Source organism: Lutra lutra, chromosome 14 (assembly GCF_902655055.1).
Source record: "Lutra lutra chromosome 14, mLutLut1.2, whole genome shotgun sequence".
NCBI classification, from domain to species: domain Eukaryota; kingdom Metazoa; phylum Chordata; class Mammalia; order Carnivora; family Mustelidae; genus Lutra; species Lutra lutra.
In genome coordinates, this window is record NC_062291.1 from 26,083,770 (window position 1) to 26,103,066 (window position 19,297).

General features: G+C 35.1%; 1 protein-coding gene across 11 annotated transcripts in view; it reads right to left on the bottom strand.

Moving 5' to 3' along the window:
- The window catches only part of JMJD1C (jumonji domain containing 1C), a 337,814-nt gene that overhangs the window by 8,397 nt on the left and 310,120 nt on the right, over positions 1 to 19,297 (bottom strand). For 9 of the 11 annotated variants that reach the window (XM_047701577.1, XM_047701572.1, XM_047701571.1 and 6 more), the window contains 13 exons: positions 18,637 to 18,851; positions 17,354 to 17,506; positions 13,765 to 13,854; positions 13,167 to 13,294; positions 12,759 to 12,972; positions 12,027 to 12,241; positions 11,069 to 11,344; positions 7,852 to 8,020; positions 7,216 to 7,306; positions 6,601 to 6,731; positions 6,041 to 6,163; positions 3,116 to 3,255; positions 1,410 to 1,586 (listed from right to left, as the gene is read on the bottom strand). In XM_047701577.1, the coding sequence (XP_047557533.1) occupies positions 1,410 to 1,586; positions 3,116 to 3,255; positions 6,041 to 6,163; positions 6,601 to 6,731; positions 7,216 to 7,306; positions 7,852 to 8,020; positions 11,069 to 11,344; positions 12,027 to 12,241; positions 12,759 to 12,972; positions 13,167 to 13,294; positions 13,765 to 13,854; positions 17,354 to 17,506; positions 18,637 to 18,851 (2,122 nt within the window). Of the gene's footprint in view, positions 1 to 1,409; positions 1,587 to 3,115; positions 3,256 to 6,040; positions 6,164 to 6,600; positions 6,732 to 7,215; positions 7,307 to 7,851; positions 8,021 to 11,068; positions 11,345 to 12,026; positions 12,244 to 12,360; positions 12,466 to 12,758; positions 12,973 to 13,166; positions 13,295 to 13,764; positions 13,855 to 17,353; positions 17,507 to 18,636; positions 18,852 to 19,297 lie in introns of those variants that run through there. The other 2 variants (XR_007122613.1, XM_047701581.1) reach the window with 2 other exon arrangements.

Consider the following 19,297-nt stretch of genomic DNA (forward strand, 5'->3'; position numbering starts at 1 on the left):
AGTTCTCAAAACTTAAAGAACTGCACGCTAAAATCATACCTCAATTTAAAAACTGCACTGTCCAGTTTAACTTTAAGAAAATAAATATTGGGTAAGTTAAATATAAAAAAGGATTTTCAAGGGAACCTGTCTTATATTATCAAAAAATTCTTTCTATTTACAAAATAGTACAAAATGTACTATTCTCTTAAATAGGTTACTCCATTGAGGGTGTTTTACATTTTGATACAGATTAGCTCTTTTCTGATAAGAGACTAGAAGGCAAAAAAATAGTATGTGGGAACTTGAATCATTAATGATACAACATCTCTGAAATGATCAGGTAAGACCATGGGATAATAAAACAATTTAACATAAATAATGCATTAAACTTAGTACAATTAACACATTTTTTCCTCTAAGAAGTTATTGTCATGAAACAGGTATATTTATTATGATGTCTGTATTTTACTGTCATAAATGCTATTTGATATCTAAGAATGATAAATCTAACCCTGAGCTTGACATGTTAAAAACTAAGCAAATATTATCACTTAAGGAATATTTGTGCTATTACATAATGGTGTGACAATGCTGCACAGGCAATAATTGCATATATAGTTATATAAAATGTGGAAAACATTCCTTGGTTTAAAAAAAAAAAAAAGACACACATCTGATACATCTCAACTATCAGGTGGTAGAAGAGGTGGGGAGCCAACTCTGAGGGTAACTAGCTTTCGGGGTTCTTGGATTTCCTCTGCACACTCTGCTACTATGAGGGCTAAGCTGGTGTGTGGTAGCTCCAGTCTATCTATCAAAATCCACTGTATGCTTTTAATCCAATCCTCCATGCCCATTATCTATTCTATGCCTTTTTTCCAGGTCCACAGAGTCAAGCCACAGGAAACAAAGATAATGTGTTTATTTTAGTTTTTAAAATTTGTGGATCAATAGCTATAAAAATTAGATTATCATCTTTCTTTGGACACACTATTGCTATGTTAGCAAACAAGGCAGGAGTTACACTAAAAGCCTGAGTTATGGAACATTCTAGCCAACACTTCATTCTGCTCAGTTTGGTGCCTAGAAAATGTGTGATCTCAGGTCTTAGTACTTAAGTGTTAAGTCTCCCTACTGAGAACTAAATATATAGTATGTCTCTTTTTCCTCCTTAAAAAGTCTTAAAAAAAAAAGATTTGGATCCACTAAGTGGAAACAATATAAATATGGAAATCTGGCTCACGTTGAACCAGTTTAAGTTCTCAAAGCATTTAATCATGTCAGATCTCTTTAAGCACTGGAAAGTTATGTTTGTGGTTTCTTAATGAAAGCAAACTGGGTGCAGGTCATTCTCTTACTTATCAGAACTTCCTTTTCAAAATTGGTTCCTTCAGTAATAGATGCGTGAAGAGTAAGTTCTTGTGTACCTGATGAAGGGCTCCCGCTGGTAAGACAATGGCGTCACCAAGGAACTGAATGAGAGTCCAGGTCCTAACTCCATACTCCTCAAGTAGTCTTTGGCGGAGCTTTTTGTTCACGTACCAACTCTGGTCACGTATCGGATCATGTTCTGGGAGAACTTCAATGCCTTGTTCTTTTGAAATCTGTAGTATGGATTAAAATGAAAATATACACTTCAATTTTAAGTAAGGGAAATGGTAAATTCTGTTCAGATAAATTCCAATTTTCTTTGCAATAATCATCTTTTGTTCTTAGAATCTCATGGAACAATACATGTGCTTAAGTTAAAGAAAATAATATTCTAACAACAATTTGAAAAGCCAAGGGATATTAAAACAATACTGCACATTGAGATCCTGTTTATAAATGGGCTGTTAATAATGGACACCTGGGTGGCCAGTCAATTAAGCGTCTGCCTTCAGCTCAGGTCTTGATCCCAGGGTTCTGGGATCGAGCCCCACATCAAGCTCCCTGCTCAGCGGGAAGCCTGCTTCTCCCTCTCCCACTCCACCTGCTTGTATTCCCTTTCTTGAGGTCTCTTTGTGTGTCAAATAAGTGAGTAAGTAAATAAATAAAATCTTAAAAAAGAATAAAAAAATAAAGTGAATCATACTACCACTTTCTCACCTCTTCCATCCACCATGAAGTTTCCATCCATTTGGTTTCTTCTTTATAATTGTTTCAACAGTATAGCACAGAGATTAGGTAAAGCTTAGCTTAGTAGCTTTTTTTGTCAAAAGCCAAACTATCCATATGTATGGACTTGAACATTTCCTGATCTTGTGTTTTTTTAAAAATGTAAGTACAAAGATAAATATCTTTATATTGCTAACCCTCTAATCTCTGACAAATCAATTTCAAGGGACCCTTTTACTAACCAGCGAATTAACCATTCTGCTATAAAAAGCATAATTTGTAATATTTTAAGTTAAAATACTGGTAGGTGTTGTAAGATAAGACAATAGGTACAGAGCTACAGCTCCTTTACTTCATACTGAACAGAGATAAACCTTAAGTCCATTCTGAAAGAAAATGCAGTATAAAAAAAAAAAAAAAGAAAATGCAGTATAATGAGAAAAGCAGCATTGATGGCCCCTTGAGAGAAATGCCTCTAATTGCATATTTAGCAAATATTTGAGCAAAGGACTGAACTAAATCATTCTAAATTAACGTGTTTCATTCAGTGTTTAACAACTAAATTAAGGTATGATTACTCAAAATTTCAGTCTATTCAAATAAGCGTAACAGAGCAATTGATGTGGTTAGGAGCAGAATTACTGCCTGTGTCAACAGCCAAACTATTAATAATAATAAAAAAAGATCCTACCTACTTTAGATGTTTCTATGACATATTTTTATATCCTATAATTTTCACCACTTTTCAATAAGGGTAACCTCTGACTCATCAACAGATTAGTTCGTTATATAAGATAAGGGAGCACTAGCAACTGAGAAGAAGTTGCCATTCAAAGACCTCAACATGAAAAGGGCTTTAAAAGGAGGAAAAGAAAGGGGCTTTTGACTTACAACAATAGTAAGAAGGTCCCTCCTCTTTTGAAGTAAAAATTACCTAATGATCCTATATTCCTGAATCCAAATTAAGTTACATTAAAAATTACTAAGTCCTTGGCTCAAGGTAAAGAGATAAACTATTTGAGACCTAAATTTATACCTTCTGAAGAAATTCCCTTATCTTGTCAATGTCTTTCCCTGCATAAATATGCCACAGAGCACCAGGTATTTCACTTGAGTCCTTCAATCGTTTTCTTAAAATGTCATCCAAATCTTCCTCCTCAAATTTCTTGAGTATTCCTGAAACATAGGAGAATATTTTCAAATTGGTCATTAAAGACCACCAGAAAGCCAAGTATCCTAGAATTGATCTATGGGAGCAGAACAGTGCCAGACTAGATCAGGACTCTTAGTTAAAGAGGAAGTAAACCCAGTTAAACTGTTACAGAACAGAAAACACTGACCATACATAACAAGGGACAGAGTAACGGTAACTTTCCCAGATCATTTGTTTTCTGCAAACCAAGGAACAAGAGACTAAAAACTCAAGGGTTTCTAAATCAACTTTCTTCCTGTCCCAAAGAGGTGGTCGTAACAGTGATCTGTACTCATACACCATTTCCGAACTTACACAAGACTTTCATGGCTACTACTAACTACTTGGTAAGGTAGGCAAGGATCATAACCTCTATTTTATTTTGGGGGTTGGGGGGGGGCAGACAGGGAGAAGAAGAGAGAGAATCCTAAGCAGGCAAGCACCAGCTCAGTGTGGACCCTGACTCGGGGCTCAATCTCATGACCCTGAGATCATGACCTGAGCGGATCATGACCTGAGTGTAGTTGGTGCCCCAACTACAGCGAACATTTTAAAGAAATGTTCTTTTCAGAGTAAATTTATTGCTTGCTACAAAGAATACATGAAATGTTTCCTAATTTTTAACAGTAAATTCTTTCTTATGTTTAAAGTTGGTTGCAAGGATTTCTTTATTCAGTCATTTATTCTTTATTCAGTAGGTCCTGGGATCAAGACCCCCATCAGACCTCCTGCTCAGTAGGGAGTCTGCTTCTTTCTCTTGCTCTGCTTCTTTCCCTGCTCATGGTCTTTCTTCCTTGCAAAATAAATGTATAAAATCAAGGGAAAAAAAGGAGCAGGGGGATTACTGGGGTAGGGAAAACTTTTTCCATTTTTTTTAAAGATTTTATTTATTTATTTGACAGAGAGAGAGGGAGAAGCAGGCTCCCTACTGAGCAGAGCCCCTGATGCAGGTCTCAATCCCAGGACCCCTGATCTGAGCTGAAGGCAGAGGCTTAACCCCCTAAGCCACCCAGGTGTTCCAAAAGCTTTTTTTAAATGAAAGACTCTAGGGGGAGGGAGATGACATTGAGCCACACTTTGAAGCAATTTGCCAGGGAGACAGGTAGGTAAGTGTAGGAAAAAGCATATGCTTTAAATAAGCGGGTGTTTCTTCAGGTTTTAGGCATTTACCCTAAAACACTCTTTTGGTGATCATCTATAAAGAGTGGCAAAAGCTTCAGATAAAGACAGCCACAGGATTAAAATGATGAAATGTTTTCTTAAAAGACAAAATACTATACTTATAAACGAGGGAGGGGCAGTGAGCAGGAACAAGGATGAACAACAAAGGCTCAGTATATAAGGACATGAAAGACTAGTAGAGGAGAAAGCAGGTATAAATTCTGTATTATAGAACAAATGCTAAAGGGGTTGATTTGAACAAAGTGCAATGAGGCACAAAATAGATAATGAACTCTGTGGAGTCACAGGCTTTGAAAAAATAATCTGAACCACAAGTCATACTTTCTGTATTAGAGATAGGACTACAACCCAAGTGTACCTGACTCTCAAATCCTTGGGAGTGGAGGAGGTGAAGAGTTTATCGATTATAATCAATGTTAATTTAGGAAGCTGAGAAACAGTATAAAAATGAGTTTCTAGTTTTGGGGGAATTCAGGTTGTGTTTTATGGAGGCTGTCAAATATACAGAGAAGTAGAGTGAATACTATAGGAACCCCCAAGTCTTCAGCACCTAGTCGCTAAGCTTTAGATACCTTCTTGGCTCCAGGATAGAGCTGTTTATGTACATGGTGGTTGAGTCATGCACAGAATTTCACATAAAGTACATGTAAACTAAAAAGGCAGGAAAAAAATTCTCTGACTCTAGGAAAGCCTGGGATTCTATAAGGTTAGTTAAGAACTAGGGGAGTAGTATCACAGAAGCCAAGGGCAGTATCTGAAGAAGAGGCAGTGATTGACAGTACATTTATTTCAGAAGGGCAAGCATTAAGACGACCAGAAAGAAACCACTGAAACCACTTATCCAATTGTGAATGTTAGTGAGGGCTGCTGTAAGTAATTTCAGTGGGGCAGCAGGTCTAAGGCCAACGTGCATAGAACTGAAATGTGAGTAAGAGCTGATAAAGACAGCAAAGAATTTGTTACAAAGGCTGGAGCTATAGGATGGTGGCAAGGAAGACGAGATTTGAATGTTTTCTTCTGCACAGTCTAGAATGTACTTCTACTCTGAAGAAAATAACCAGCAGAGAGGAAAAGTTTAAAGACGTATTTACATAGAAGGGTATAGCAGATGGAGCAAAGTTTTGGAAAGAAAACTAGAGGATGGAATCTAAAACCTCTACAATGGATAGAAAAGGTTCTATCTACTTTGGAGAAAAGTAGATAGAACCCCTTCTCTCTCTGATAGTAGAGGGGAAACCATGAATGTCTGAGGCACAAACCAAATCTTAATCATCCTCAGAACCCCAGGACCCAGTTTCTATTCTCTAATAAAGTGTTTATAAGTAAGCTTAACAGTTTATTTCCACAAACAGAACATTTAAAGATAGGAAAGGAGCAAATAAAAATACTCATTTTTAAAATTAAAATTTGTTTTATTGAAAAAAGGTAAATCAAGCACTGTTAAAGATTAGAATATCCCTATATCCACTGCAATTCTTTTTGCAATCTTTGCTGTTTACTCAGAGGCTGACATTCTAGGTAATAAATCCTAGTATGTATGGTTATTCAGTTTCATCGCAAAGACCATTATTCTTCAAGTTTCTTTACCTGCTTTTGAGAGAATGCCATTTCCTTTTGCTATGCCAACATAGACTAGAATATTTACAACATCAGAAACTTCAACGTGGAGATTTGTTGTTCCTATGTCATGATCTTTAGCAGCCGCTACACCTGTGTATAAAATTTTATAAAATTTTATTTGACTGAAAACATATTCTAGATATTTCCCCTAAAGTCAGCTCTATGAAGAAAATTTGTTAATTGTAATTTCAGCTTTAGTTTCCTTGTTCCAAAGCCTGCTCCCCAAGAGCCACAATCCAAGAAATTTCCATAAAAATCAAATTACTAGAAAATGTAAATATTTTGTAAGAATTGTACTTGCAAGAATTAGCAAGTACTTAACTATATTGAGTTATTAACTCAATTAACTCAGTTATTAACTATATTGGCTATTAACTTCTAATATACTGATAGGGAAAAAAAAGACTTCAATGGATTACTAAAAAATGGATTTGATAGAGCCTAAAAATCACTAGTCAATTTATCTTTGGACAGAAGTTAAAATGTCATAGAATTCCAAGTTCACAGAAATGCAAATATATACTTACCATAGGCACTGCACAACCTGGGTCCTAGATCAGGGCGTACAAAAAATCCTGGCAAATGAGAGGCCAAGTTGAATTTTCCTTCTGGACTACAATATTCTGGCAATGGTAGGCTTTTTAAAAGATCTTCGTATCTGAAGAATAACAACATTGACTTCATCTGAATACAGATTAACTTTCTTGGGTGCCTTCATATATAAATTTTCAAATACAAATTTTCAGATTGTTTAAACCTTTCCTTAAGGATTCTGACAATTAACACTTCCCTTGACGTCATTTAGTTTAAATGAATGCCTAACACAAGGACAGAACAGAAGTGACACGGAATTCTGAACTGCAATTCTCTTTCTCTAAACATAGCAAATTAAAAGCATCAAGAGAAGGGAGGTCATAAACAGTACCCCGCATCCTTTGATATTAGCATTTTTTCCTTTACTAACCTAACATAAAGACGTTATCCTGCTGAGAACAGAGATTGGGTTTTGTTCTTAATTTATTCTTAATTGGCAAGGAAAATGCCTGAAATAAAATACGTAATTCCTTATCCTACTTCTGGGGATAATCTCAGCCAATTTCAAAAACTCAAGGGTTAAAATAATAAGTTTTAAAAATATATACCTTGCTGGCATCATAGTCTTGAAGTCTTCTCCTGAAGGGCAATCTTTCAGTTTTAAAACAACTGTTTCTCCATTTTTCGTTTTTTGTCGTTCTACAAAGAATGCAGTTTATTATTAAAAGGTAATTTCTGCCTTTTAATTTTTATGTTTGGAATGAATGACTTGATTATTGTACAGTATGTATTTAATGAATGCTTGCTTGCTGAGTTTAATTTCTTATGTACTTACATAGTATTAGGACTTTTATTCCTTATGTATTTAGGTATTTGTAATATTGCAAAAATATTCTTTAAAAATCTGTTTACAAGTGTTATTGAAACTAGTCTTACATTTTTACTTTTAATTTTCTAAGTATTTTACATAACATGTAATTCTCAAAGGTTTATGGGGTTGCCAAAAATATTCCCCATATGATATAAGGAAACATGGTATAAATAACTTATTTATGGTCAAAGGATATTAGGGGTAGAACCAAGGAATAAGACCTAGTCTCTTGTTTCCAAGTATTGTCTCTTCTTTATTAGCCAAAGTAATATGGAAGTTTCAAAGATTAAAAATCTGTTAAGTCATGTTTGCAATTTATAATTTTGGGGGGCTATGTTTCAGAAAGCAGTAAAACAAACAAAAAACAACATACTTGAAACTTCTTCAAAACCATCCCAGAATTCCTTAACATTGGCATTTGAAATAATGCTGTCTTTGCAGTTCAGGAGATCAGCTTGGTGGTCTCCAAAATCAAGACTAATTGACTCCGCCTTCCACAAGCTAATGTTCATTTTCTTATGCACACCAGAAACCACTGCAGGCTTATAAATAAATAAATAGATAGATCGATAAGTTAAAAGGTATATGAACACTTCCAAAATTCGATTTTATACACATATACAACAAACAGGTAACATGTTAAGTTTTAGGACTAATGAGAAATTGTGAAAATAAAAGGGACTTCTGAAAATAGTTCCTGACCTGAAAAGATACACATAATATACTGTCAATGAGAATACGTAAAGAGAGAATGCCATGTAAATACATTGCCATTTTTTTTAAAATTAAAATTAACGTGCAGTAAATTTTCAGGAACAAAGTCTTAAAGGGCTACCCTAAAAATTTCAGTTCTAGGTAGTATAAATATGAATTTTGGGCTGCATTATTTATAGACTAATTTTTGAAGATAGAACATAACCTACTTACATATATCCTTATGTGTGATATATATAAAAAGATTTTAACAACATACATATAGTCCTTGAGATTAAAACATAATTTGTATCACTTAAAATACATACACACGTTCTTTACTTCCAGAAGGATCATGATAAATAAAAATATTAAACAATAAGGCAAAACATTAAATTTCAAGCTTAATGGCTGACTCACTGAAAGTAAATCTTTCCTTTGAAATCATATGAATTTGAATTCCCTCAAGGCTATCTAACCCAAAAACTAACAACTGAAGATTTAAAGCTTCTAAAACTCCCATGCTGATGTACAAAGACCTCTACAACAATCTGATATACTATCTCAAAGGTTTTGGGTTTTAAAAATTCCGTTAGAAGCAAAAGTCTGGGATATAGAGAACAGAGAAATTTGTGACCTGAGATTCTCTTGTAAAATACGGTATTTATTAAGTCTTCTTAAACTTCATTAAGGTAATTTTATTTCGGGAACTATAGAGCAGAATACCCTAGCTAGGGTTCTTATCGCAAAAGGTATCTCAAAAAGAAAAGAAAAACAACAAAATTACCTTAAATCTGGTTAACGACTTACTTGGGGGACCACTACATTAAACTTCCCTTCAACAGGCTAATAATACATCCGACTATTAAAAATAGGCTCAGCAATTAATTAACTATCGTTGGCAATTCAGGTATTAATTCTCAGTCCCTATTGTGGCTATCCAGCCCTGTGCCACTCTTTCTAATGGTAAATCATATTGTTAAAAAAAATGAGGGGCAAGTTAGCTAGTGTATTAGAATATTCTCAAGCAGAATTCATAGGCTACCAACATCATCATCATCATCTCAAAATACTAGAAACCTTCCTATTTTGATTCCTTGCCTATACCCTTATTTTCCTCTAATTCAACTTCCAACCTGCTTTTGCTGTCAATTATTTTAATATGTCAATTTGACTCATCAATTACTATCATCTACAGGATAAAATTCAAACTCCTTAGTGTAATATACAAAGGCCCTTCATAATCATAACCCTAACTACCATTTCTTACCATTCTCCCACATAACTCTTTTATCTATATTCCAAACAAAACTACTTAACAGTTCCCCAAGCACCTGATGCTCTTGTTTATTTCCAACCTCTTGTTCACATACAGAAAAATTTCACTTAACCCCGGAGGCATCAATTCAGACTACCATTTCTGAATTAGTACTCTAGCCTAGTCATTGCCTCTTTTGGGTTTTTACAGCACTTTAACAAAGTTTTAGAGTATTTAACATACTTATTAAAATATTTATGTGACAGCTCAAGCACATACCCAATCAAGTGGTCTAAATTATGACCTGCCAATGGCATCAGGGCTTCAAGGGGAGCCAACCAGAACACAAGGAAGAAGAAGAAGAAGAAGAAGAAAAAGGAAACAAAAAGCTAAATACTGGGGTGCCAGGGTGGCTCAGTCACTGGACATCTGCCTTCGGCTCAGGTCATGATCCCAGGGTCCTGGGATTGAGGACCACATTGGGCTCCCTGCTCAACGAGATGCCTGCTTCTCCCTCTCCACTCTCCCTGCTTGTGTTCCCTCTCTCACTGTGTGTGTGTGTCTCTCTCTCTGTGTCAAATAAACAAATAAATAAAATCTTAAAAAAAAAAAAAAAGCTAAATATTATGTATGTGCAATACATAGGTATGAATTTTTTCTGGGGAGAAAGGAACCAAGTTTTCTTCAAACTGTGAAAAGGATTAGTGACCTAAAAAGATTAAGAACCTACTGCATAAAATAACTTATTCATCTTACTTGTTTTTATATGACTTAATTTTTATATCCTTAATGGCCAGCACAAAGACTAGATTTTATGAGGAGCTCAATAACTATCTGCGGAGTGAAGAAAGTAAAATAAAATTGGAAACGATGTTTTCCAGAAAGAAAAAGACAACATAAATACTAAATTATGCAAATTGTTAATTTTGTTCATAATTTATTTTTTTAAAGATTTATTTAATTTGACAGAGAGAGAGAGATCACAAGTAGGCAGAGAGGCAGGCAGAGAGAGAGGCGGGGGAAGGAGGCTCACTACTGAGCAGAGAGCTGGATGTGGGGCTTGATCCCAGGATCCTGAGATCATGACCTGAGCAGAAGGCAGAGGTTTAACCCACTGAGCCACCCAGGCCCCCCTGTTCACAGATTCTGCATTAATGTAATAAACTGCCATCTGAAATGAGTCCCAAACATTCTATGAAAACTCTGGTCAAAGAGAAAATAATTTTCATTTGAACAGAATTAAATGTCATTCAAGATCTGATGAACTAATGTATAAATAAATGTTCTATAGACGAACATTAAAGGCAAAAACATCTACACTTTTAGTCTGAGGCAAATGCTTCTATAGATATAAATCTGTTAACTGGACTAAAATGCAAATATGAAAAAGGGAAGTAGCACATTTTGCAAACATATGGCTTTATTAAAAGTTTCTCGACTGATAGCTATAAAATTAACATCAATCAGTACTTCCCTTTTAATTCATATAAATCTGACCAAAAAGATAAGAATTCAGAAAGAGTAATTCTGGTAACCTTTTTGTTTTTGATATCTTACTTCCAAACATGTTAAATACTATCTTTCCTCTTTCTTCCAATCCAACCAGTTTCAGTTTCACTAATCACCTTAAAATACTCACTTGTCCATGTTTCCAACACTCTCTGAAAAGCTTCCAATTATTAATATTTTTATAATCTTTAAGCCACAGAATATGTTGCTCACAGATCCAGGAATGTGGTATATCACTATATAATTTGTTTTCCTCCGTGGGTGATTTTCTGCTCTCTTTAGGCTCTTCTTTCGGCTCCGGTTTTACATTTATTTTAGAGGCTTTATTTGGTGGAATTTTGTTTTCAACAACTGAAGCAATTATGTCATCAAGAATGTTTGGCATGGTCCTTCCACTTTTACCACTCTATTTGGGAAAAAGTTGTATTTTGAGAGGAAATGTATACATTTTTAAACTTTCATTTTTACTACTAACATAGCAAACAACCAACACGAACATTTTGTGTTCCTTCAAGAATATGTAATCATGTCAGTGGATACACATCTGTAGTCCCTACACTGTTCCTAACAGACAGGAACCAGAAGTTTGGTAGTCTTCTATGTTAGAAACTACCAGATCTGCAGAAACTGTAAGTGTGGCCTTTTACATATTTTAGGACTAGTGCAGGGGAGACAGGTGGGTAGAATCTCCCATATACTTCTAAAGATCACTAAAAATTTGTGCCTACCTACGCAATCATTGTTTTTTATTTTCTTCTGCTACATAATTAGAAAAACTGATTACTAAATATTTTGAATAATAAAACATTAACCATGTGATTTATTTCCCCTACTAGATATGTCGTTTTCAAATTCTGAAAGAGTCTCTTAGGGCTCTTCTTGCAAAAAATGCCCCTCCCCCAGCCTTTTTCACCTGGGGGAAAACTCCAATCTCCAGCTTTTAAACTATGAGAGTTATAATGCAGGTGGAAGCATGCTCAGCAGTAAGTGTATTTTATTTCATCTGCATCTATTTCTTGTGTAGTTCACAGCCAAATCATCTAAATTTAAGGTCCATATGAAAACCAAAAATCTGGCATCTTACTCACTGGAGTTCCCATTGAATACACTGGGGCAAAGGCAATCCCAGCATCCGTAGAACCCACACGTAGCTTGCCAGCGGTTGTGGTCAGCAAATCTCGTAAAGTTGAGCCTTGTTCATTATTCTGGGACACAGGAGGTGATGTTCTGCTATTTGGAGAATCAGGGCTGTCTTGTTCTCGCTCTTCTTTAATTTGCTTTTCAAGGGCAAATTCTTTGTTTTCTGAAATACAACATTTAAAAAATTCAAATAAAATAAGCATGCTGTGAAAGTACAGAAAAAACTGGGACCCTACATTTGATAGTGAGAGGTAAAAAGTGTAGCACTAGTGATTTATTCACCTGAACACACACCAGAGGATGGATTAGATCCTTCAAAATGGAGTCAAACAGTTTGAATATGAAAAGGCCTTCCTCAATATCTTACACATGTAGCTGAGTTTGCACCTGTCACAAATGAAAAATGCTACAGCTAAGACAGGGAGAAAGTATAGTTTAAGTTACAAATCTACTGCCCTCCTGGCTTTAATGATATGCTCATCCACAAATGATTCTGTAACTAATTTTGATATAATCATAGGAAGATGAGTTCCTAACAGTAGAAAACAAATGTTTCCTGAATCTAAGCCATTCATAATGTAAGCAAAAGACAAATGTAAATTGTAATAAGTGAGTATTACACATTAATGTACATTGCTGGTTATATTATGGTCCTCTATTATATACTTAATTATATTTACCTTTTTTTTCCTCTCTGGACTTTTGCTCTGCAAGATCTGCTAACCAATGAAGCGGTGACTGGGATTCTGGAGGAGTTAACTTGCTGTCTGTGCTTACATCACTCCCTGGGCTGCTGTTGCCTTTACTCTCAGACTTCTGAGGGTTATTCTGCTGCTGAGACTCAGGCATGCACAGAGAAATTTTATTACTGTGATTAAGAACATTCTGTAAAACCTGTAAGGATAGAGCAATTAAACTTTTAAAATACTACCTTTTCAATCATTCAAAGTTAAAAGTAGTAGTTATATTTATACAGTAACATAGAAAACACAAGTTTACCAAACACAAGTCCTAAATTGGATTTCAAATATCAAAGCTGAGTAATTTAACTATGCGTTTCATTTGAATAATTAGATAGCTGTACTCACTTGAGATACACCATTCATTGCAGGAAAATTTCCAACTTGTAGATTCTGTTTGTTAGTGCAATGACAATGGGATTTAATACCGTATTTTTCTCTAAGAATGTGCATTGCATCTAGAAGATCTGTCAAAACTACAAAGAAATAATAGTGGTTAATAAAAGGACTGCCCCTAGTTGTTAAGATCATAAAATATTTTCCTGTTTTTCTTGTATTGGTTTTTCTGTGTCCTTTCACTTTTCTTCCCAATTTTTTCTTCATCTCTTCCATCTATTTCAGGTTTGATCATTCAGCCAAATTCATGTTCTCTCTTCTTTTTTCTCTTACCTCTCCTATTAAAAACTCAGTATGCTCAAAAAAGGGAGAATATCTTAAATCTAATAAGCATTTTCATTATAGTCTAGTTCTCCCCCTCTAAATGGATCCTCTGGGGCTGAGCTTGCCTTGGTAGCTTTATTACACAGAAGATTCTAAGAACTGAACAAGAACAATTCAAGATTAGACAAATCTTACCTCTCCATTCTATCATACTCCTACATACTCCTAAATAATCTAGAGCAAGACCTATTACACTACTAAGTAAATAATGTACATTAATACTTACCAGAACCAGGTATAATTTGAGTTGGCATTAAATGTTTGTGATCATGAGGCTGTCCCTTCACACACTTCATCCAAGCATACAGTTCTTTATCTGTATGATTACAACATACATACTTTTATATCTGTCATGTTTTATAATTATAAAATTGGTGGCTTATATATAAAGAGCTTAACAATTTTTTTTTTAAGATTTTATTTATTTGACAGAGGAGAGCAAGCACAAGCAGGGGGAGCAGCAGGGAGAGGGAGAAGCAGCCCCCGCCACTCCTGCTGAGCAGAGAGCCTGATGTGGGGCTCAATCCCAAGACCCTGAGACCATGACCTGAGCTGAAGGCAATTAACCAAATGAGCCACCCAGGTGTCCCAAGAGCTCAACAATTATATAAAATGTCAACGGTAGGCTTCAATGTTCAGTTTTTTAAAAAATAAGACAGCTCCATCATTCTCAGAATTTTATAAAAACAAGGCACAAAATTGGTATGTTATTTAGCCATTTCTAAAATTACCGTTATTTATTGTCATTAATGTATTTGTTATCTCTGCCTTATTTGATTTTAGCTTCTGTCACTAATCTCCTTTTATCTCTTCACTATTTTCTGTGCCTAACAGGGCTGTTGCCTGATCTTAGTACATTAAACTGACACAAATTTGAGGCGACTGCTATTTTCCTCTTATGCTTTCAAGACATGTAGAGGAACTGCCATGAGATGTCAGAAAGCTGCTATTTTATACAAAGTATTTAACTGTTATTACTGCCTTCAAACAAGGCTCCATACCTAGAATTTGTAAACATATTAAGGCATAGCATGAGGCAAATACTACATAGGAAAAATACTCAATTATCTTGATCTCAAGGAAATCTTTTTCTGTAAATTCAGTGACACACGACAACTAATGTTGAGGCTGTAACAGCTTCAATAAATATCAGAAAGCTCATTATATTCATTATATTCAGCATAAAAAATAACTACAACTATTATTTCATGAAAAGCTTCAGAGAAAAGAAAGCTTTTCTTTAAAAGCTTTCCAACTAGGGGCGCCTGGGTAGCTCAGTCGGTTAAGAGTCTGCCTTCGGCTCAGGTCATGATCCCGGGGTCCTGGGATCCAGTTCCGCATCTGGTTCCCTGCTCAACAGGGAGTATGATTCTCTCTCCCTCTGCCCCTCTCCCCTGCATGTGCTCTCTTGCTCTCTGTCAAATAAATAAAATCTTTTTTTTTTTTTTAAAGATTTTACTTATTATTTATTTGAGAGAGAGACAGTGAGAGAGAGCATGAGCTAGGAGAAGGTCAGAGAGAGAAGCAGACTCCCTGTGGAGCTGGGAGCCCGATGCGGGACTCGATCCCGGGACTCCAGGATCATGATCTGAGCCGAAGGCAGTCGTCCAACCAACTGAGCCACCCAGGCGTCCCTCAAATAAATAAAATCTTAAAACAACCACCAACGAAAACCCCAACTTTCCTTTCCAGAGCCTACATAGTAACTTATAAATGTTTTCTGTTTATATTTTAGACATGCTAATTACCACTATATATAGCTACAATCTAGTCAATGAGTTTATTACAATATTTAACAGTGAAATAGATATATAGATAACAGAGTACAACTTAAGGCACAAAGGTTAAACTAAAAAAAAGATACAGTGACTGACAGACTATGCTTTTAAAATTAATAGTACTATGAATATCAATAGCAACACAACTAGGTTTATTATACATACCTTATCTTATTCAAAAAATACAACATACTTATATATATGCATATAATGTAGCAAAATATAATAGATTTTTTAATTTGGAAAAGGAAAATAAAAGTGATATGGAGCCAGAAAAAAGGAATATAAAATGCATATGATGAAGTTTTATAACGGTGCAGCTAATTCTATTATCAGAAAATATCCAAATATATTCTTTATAATTTTGAGAATAGTAAATGCCTAAAATTCTTTAAAAAAAAAAAAAAAAACCTATTTACTTATTTTACCAGGAGAGAGACAGAGAGAGCACGTGCAAGCACACATGTATACTGGAGTGGCAGAGGGAGAGAAAGTTCCAAGCAGACTCTGCGGAGTACAGAGGCCAACGCGGGGCTCAATCTCACAACCCATGAGATCATGACCAAGAATCAGACACCTAACTGACTGCACCACCCAGGTACCCCTAGAATGCATTCCTTACTACAGTTTCACATTTTACTCATATTTTCCATCTTTTGCATATCACAGAAACATCCAGCCATGATGTTTGGAAACACGTCCCTACTCCAGGGGTCTTTTTGGTTAAGTGCTCAGTGTTTAAGAAAAGTTAGAAAGGCTTTCGTTACCAGTGTTTATCTATCTGACATAAAATTCTGAAAAAGATCATTTTTAGATGTTAAACAGTTTCTATCACTAAACATGACTTTACTTCTAATAATTCCACAATTTGAATCCTCTCATTTCATGATGACTTTATCCCAAATTACTGAAAAATTTTAGGTTAATTGTATTAGGAAGCTACTTCCAAATTTGCCTTGGATAAACGTTTTCTAAAAACACTTTAAGCATGAGAAAAGGTGAACTTAGTTACTTCCTTTTTAAATATTGTATTATCTCCAGCTGTACTAACACGCAGAACACCTGTTTTTGTGCCATTTTATCTAGAAATTAGAAATAATAGCTTCAGAGATTATTTTTATATGTAATAAAGACTTTTTCATTCTCTAAGAACTAGAGGATAAACGATACTGACGGAGGCATATTCTTGAACATTTTGATTTGAATTTTATGGTCTTAAGGACAGAGAACAAACTGAGGGTTAATGGAGGGAGGTGGATAGGAGATGGACTAGATGGGTGATGGGTATTAGGGAGGGCACTCGTGGTGATAACTGGGTATTGTATGTAAGTGATGAACCACTGAATTCTACTCCAGAAACCAGTATTGGTTATACAGTTAATTACGTTAACTACCTTTTAAATAAAAATTTGAAGGAAAAAAAAAACTTTGTGGGCCAATTATTTTAAAAAATCAGTTCACAGGAGTAAGTATTCAGCTGTGACTTATGTGCATGACCATGTTTTTAACAGGTTCTAGAATGGACTTCAGGCTCCTATACACTGGAATCTGAAAGTAGCAAAGCTTATTCTAAATTGGGATACATTAAAGAACCTGCTTGAGGGGGCCCCTGGGTGGCTCAGTCAGTTAAATATCTGACTCTTAATTTTGTCTCAGGAGAATGAGATCCAGCTCTCATGTCCATGCTCAGCAGGGAGTCTACTTGAGGATTCTCTCTCCTCTCCTTCTGCCCCTACTTACACCCCACTTTTTCTCTCTAAAATAAATAAATAAATCTTAAAAAACAACAATACCACAACTACCTGCTTGAAATGAGAGAGTGGATCTTACTAATGAGGATAAAAGGATATAGATGCAGTTTTTATTCTAGAAAATCCGGCCATTAATAAACTTCACAAAGCTTCTTTAATGTAATATACTCAAAATAAAAGCAAGTAGGGGGAAAAAAAACCCTCACATACATATCATTTTCCAGATGAGTGATCCTAAAGAAAATGAACATTACAAAAATTTCAGTTTATAGAGTTATAAACCAACCTCTGGAACTCTTCCTTTCCTTTGCCTTGTAACAATCTAAGCAGACCACAAATCCACATTTTTGGCAGACCCAATGAATGTTAAACAATGTTGCTTCACATGCATCACACATTTCCCGGACTCCTCTCACTGCTCTTTTCCAGGCAATTTTGGCTGAAATACAGAGAAATAAAAATTTAAAGGCAAACATGGCTCTTTTACACATAATTTTCGCCGAAATACACAAAAACAAAAATTTAAAGGCAAACCAAGAACATCAAAGGATATATTAACTAAAGATCAACAGATTTCTTGAATTAGTAATTCTCTTCAAAAGATTTACATCTAATGGAGTTTTTCAACCTTAGCACTTTTAAGATTGACTGAATAATTCTCTGTTATGAGGGACTATATGTTGTGCATTGTAGAATATTTAGTGGCATTTGTGACCTCCACCCATTAGATGCTAGTACTCTATCACCCACCCTCAACCTTTCAGTTACACAACCAATAATGTCTCTAGTCATTCACTGTTAAATATCCCTTGAGGGACAAACCACTGATTTAAGAGAAAAGGGGTAAAAGAAATAACATTCAGAGTAATTCATGTTAGGTGCTTTACATATTTAAATATAATTAACTACTTTCTAAACAAAGCTATGATAGTTATTCCCATTTTATAATCATACAGTTAAAAGCAAGGAGTAGAGCTGAGATTCAAATACAAATCCATCTAACTCTAAAGACTATGATGGGGCGCCTGGGTGGCTCAGTCGGTTAAGTGGCTGCCCTCAGCCCAGGTCATGATCCTAGGTTCCTGGAATCGAGCCCTGTGTCAGGGTCCCTGTTCAGCAGAGAGCCTGCTTCTCCCTCTCCCTGCTGCTTTGCCTACTTGTGCACTGTATCAAATAAAGAAAATCTTAAAGAAAAAAAAAAAAAAAAAAAAAAAAGACTGTGATGAACCACAGCCCCTTCAAAACTTAAGTAATTGGTATGGACTACGTCTTTCTCTAGCAAATGTTGAAATTTCCCCATTTCACTTCTGAAATATCCCTATGATGCTAACTATACATGCAGAAACAGCATAATGTGACTGTGATTTCACCAACTGTTAATCCATTCATTACAGCCTCAGTTGGAAAATATGTTACCTTAAGTACATACAGGTGCATTTGTATGTAAAAAAAATGTCATCAAAATTAAATATCAATGAGACCAGGGAAAATTAGGGACTTAACCCTATTAAGTATAGTTGAGAAATTTTAAAAATGAAATGTGTACAGTTGTATATTTAACTTCCTTACCATCCTTTTTCACCCAGGACAAAGCTGTTTTTTCCGATGTTACTAACTGACAGAACTTATCACCTATGATATCCAAGATGTATTTTGAAGTTTCTACATCTAGTTCATCATCATCGTAATTTTCATGTGTCCATAAGCTCATAGCTTCATCATCATATTGGTCAGGAGAAGAAAAACCATCTATTCTAACCACTCCATTTTTACTAAATGACAATCTGAAATATTAAAACATAAAAGGATTAGATACCTAGACAGAAGTCCAGTTTTATAAAGTTGTAAATTAATAATTTACATTTTATATTATAAACGTATATTTATGTTAAAAATAAGAAAATAGGGTAGTCCTTCATATACACACATAATTATTAGTTAAATTTGACAAATTTAAATGACTCCCACAGTGTTATACAAATGGCAATAATAAGCAGCACCAATTTTAGGTTATTCAAGAAATAAGATTTTTTCAATCAAATATAAACTATATCCAAGTGTTTGATGAGGACAAGAGTTAAAATCCTGGCCAAATGCTCCTTACAGTAATGCTGTTATTCTACACATCACCTAAATCAAGACCGTCTGAAGTTGAAAATGCCCTAAATTGAGGTGCCTGGGTGGCTCAGTTGGTTTAGCATCTGACTCTTGGTTTTGGCTCAGGTCATGA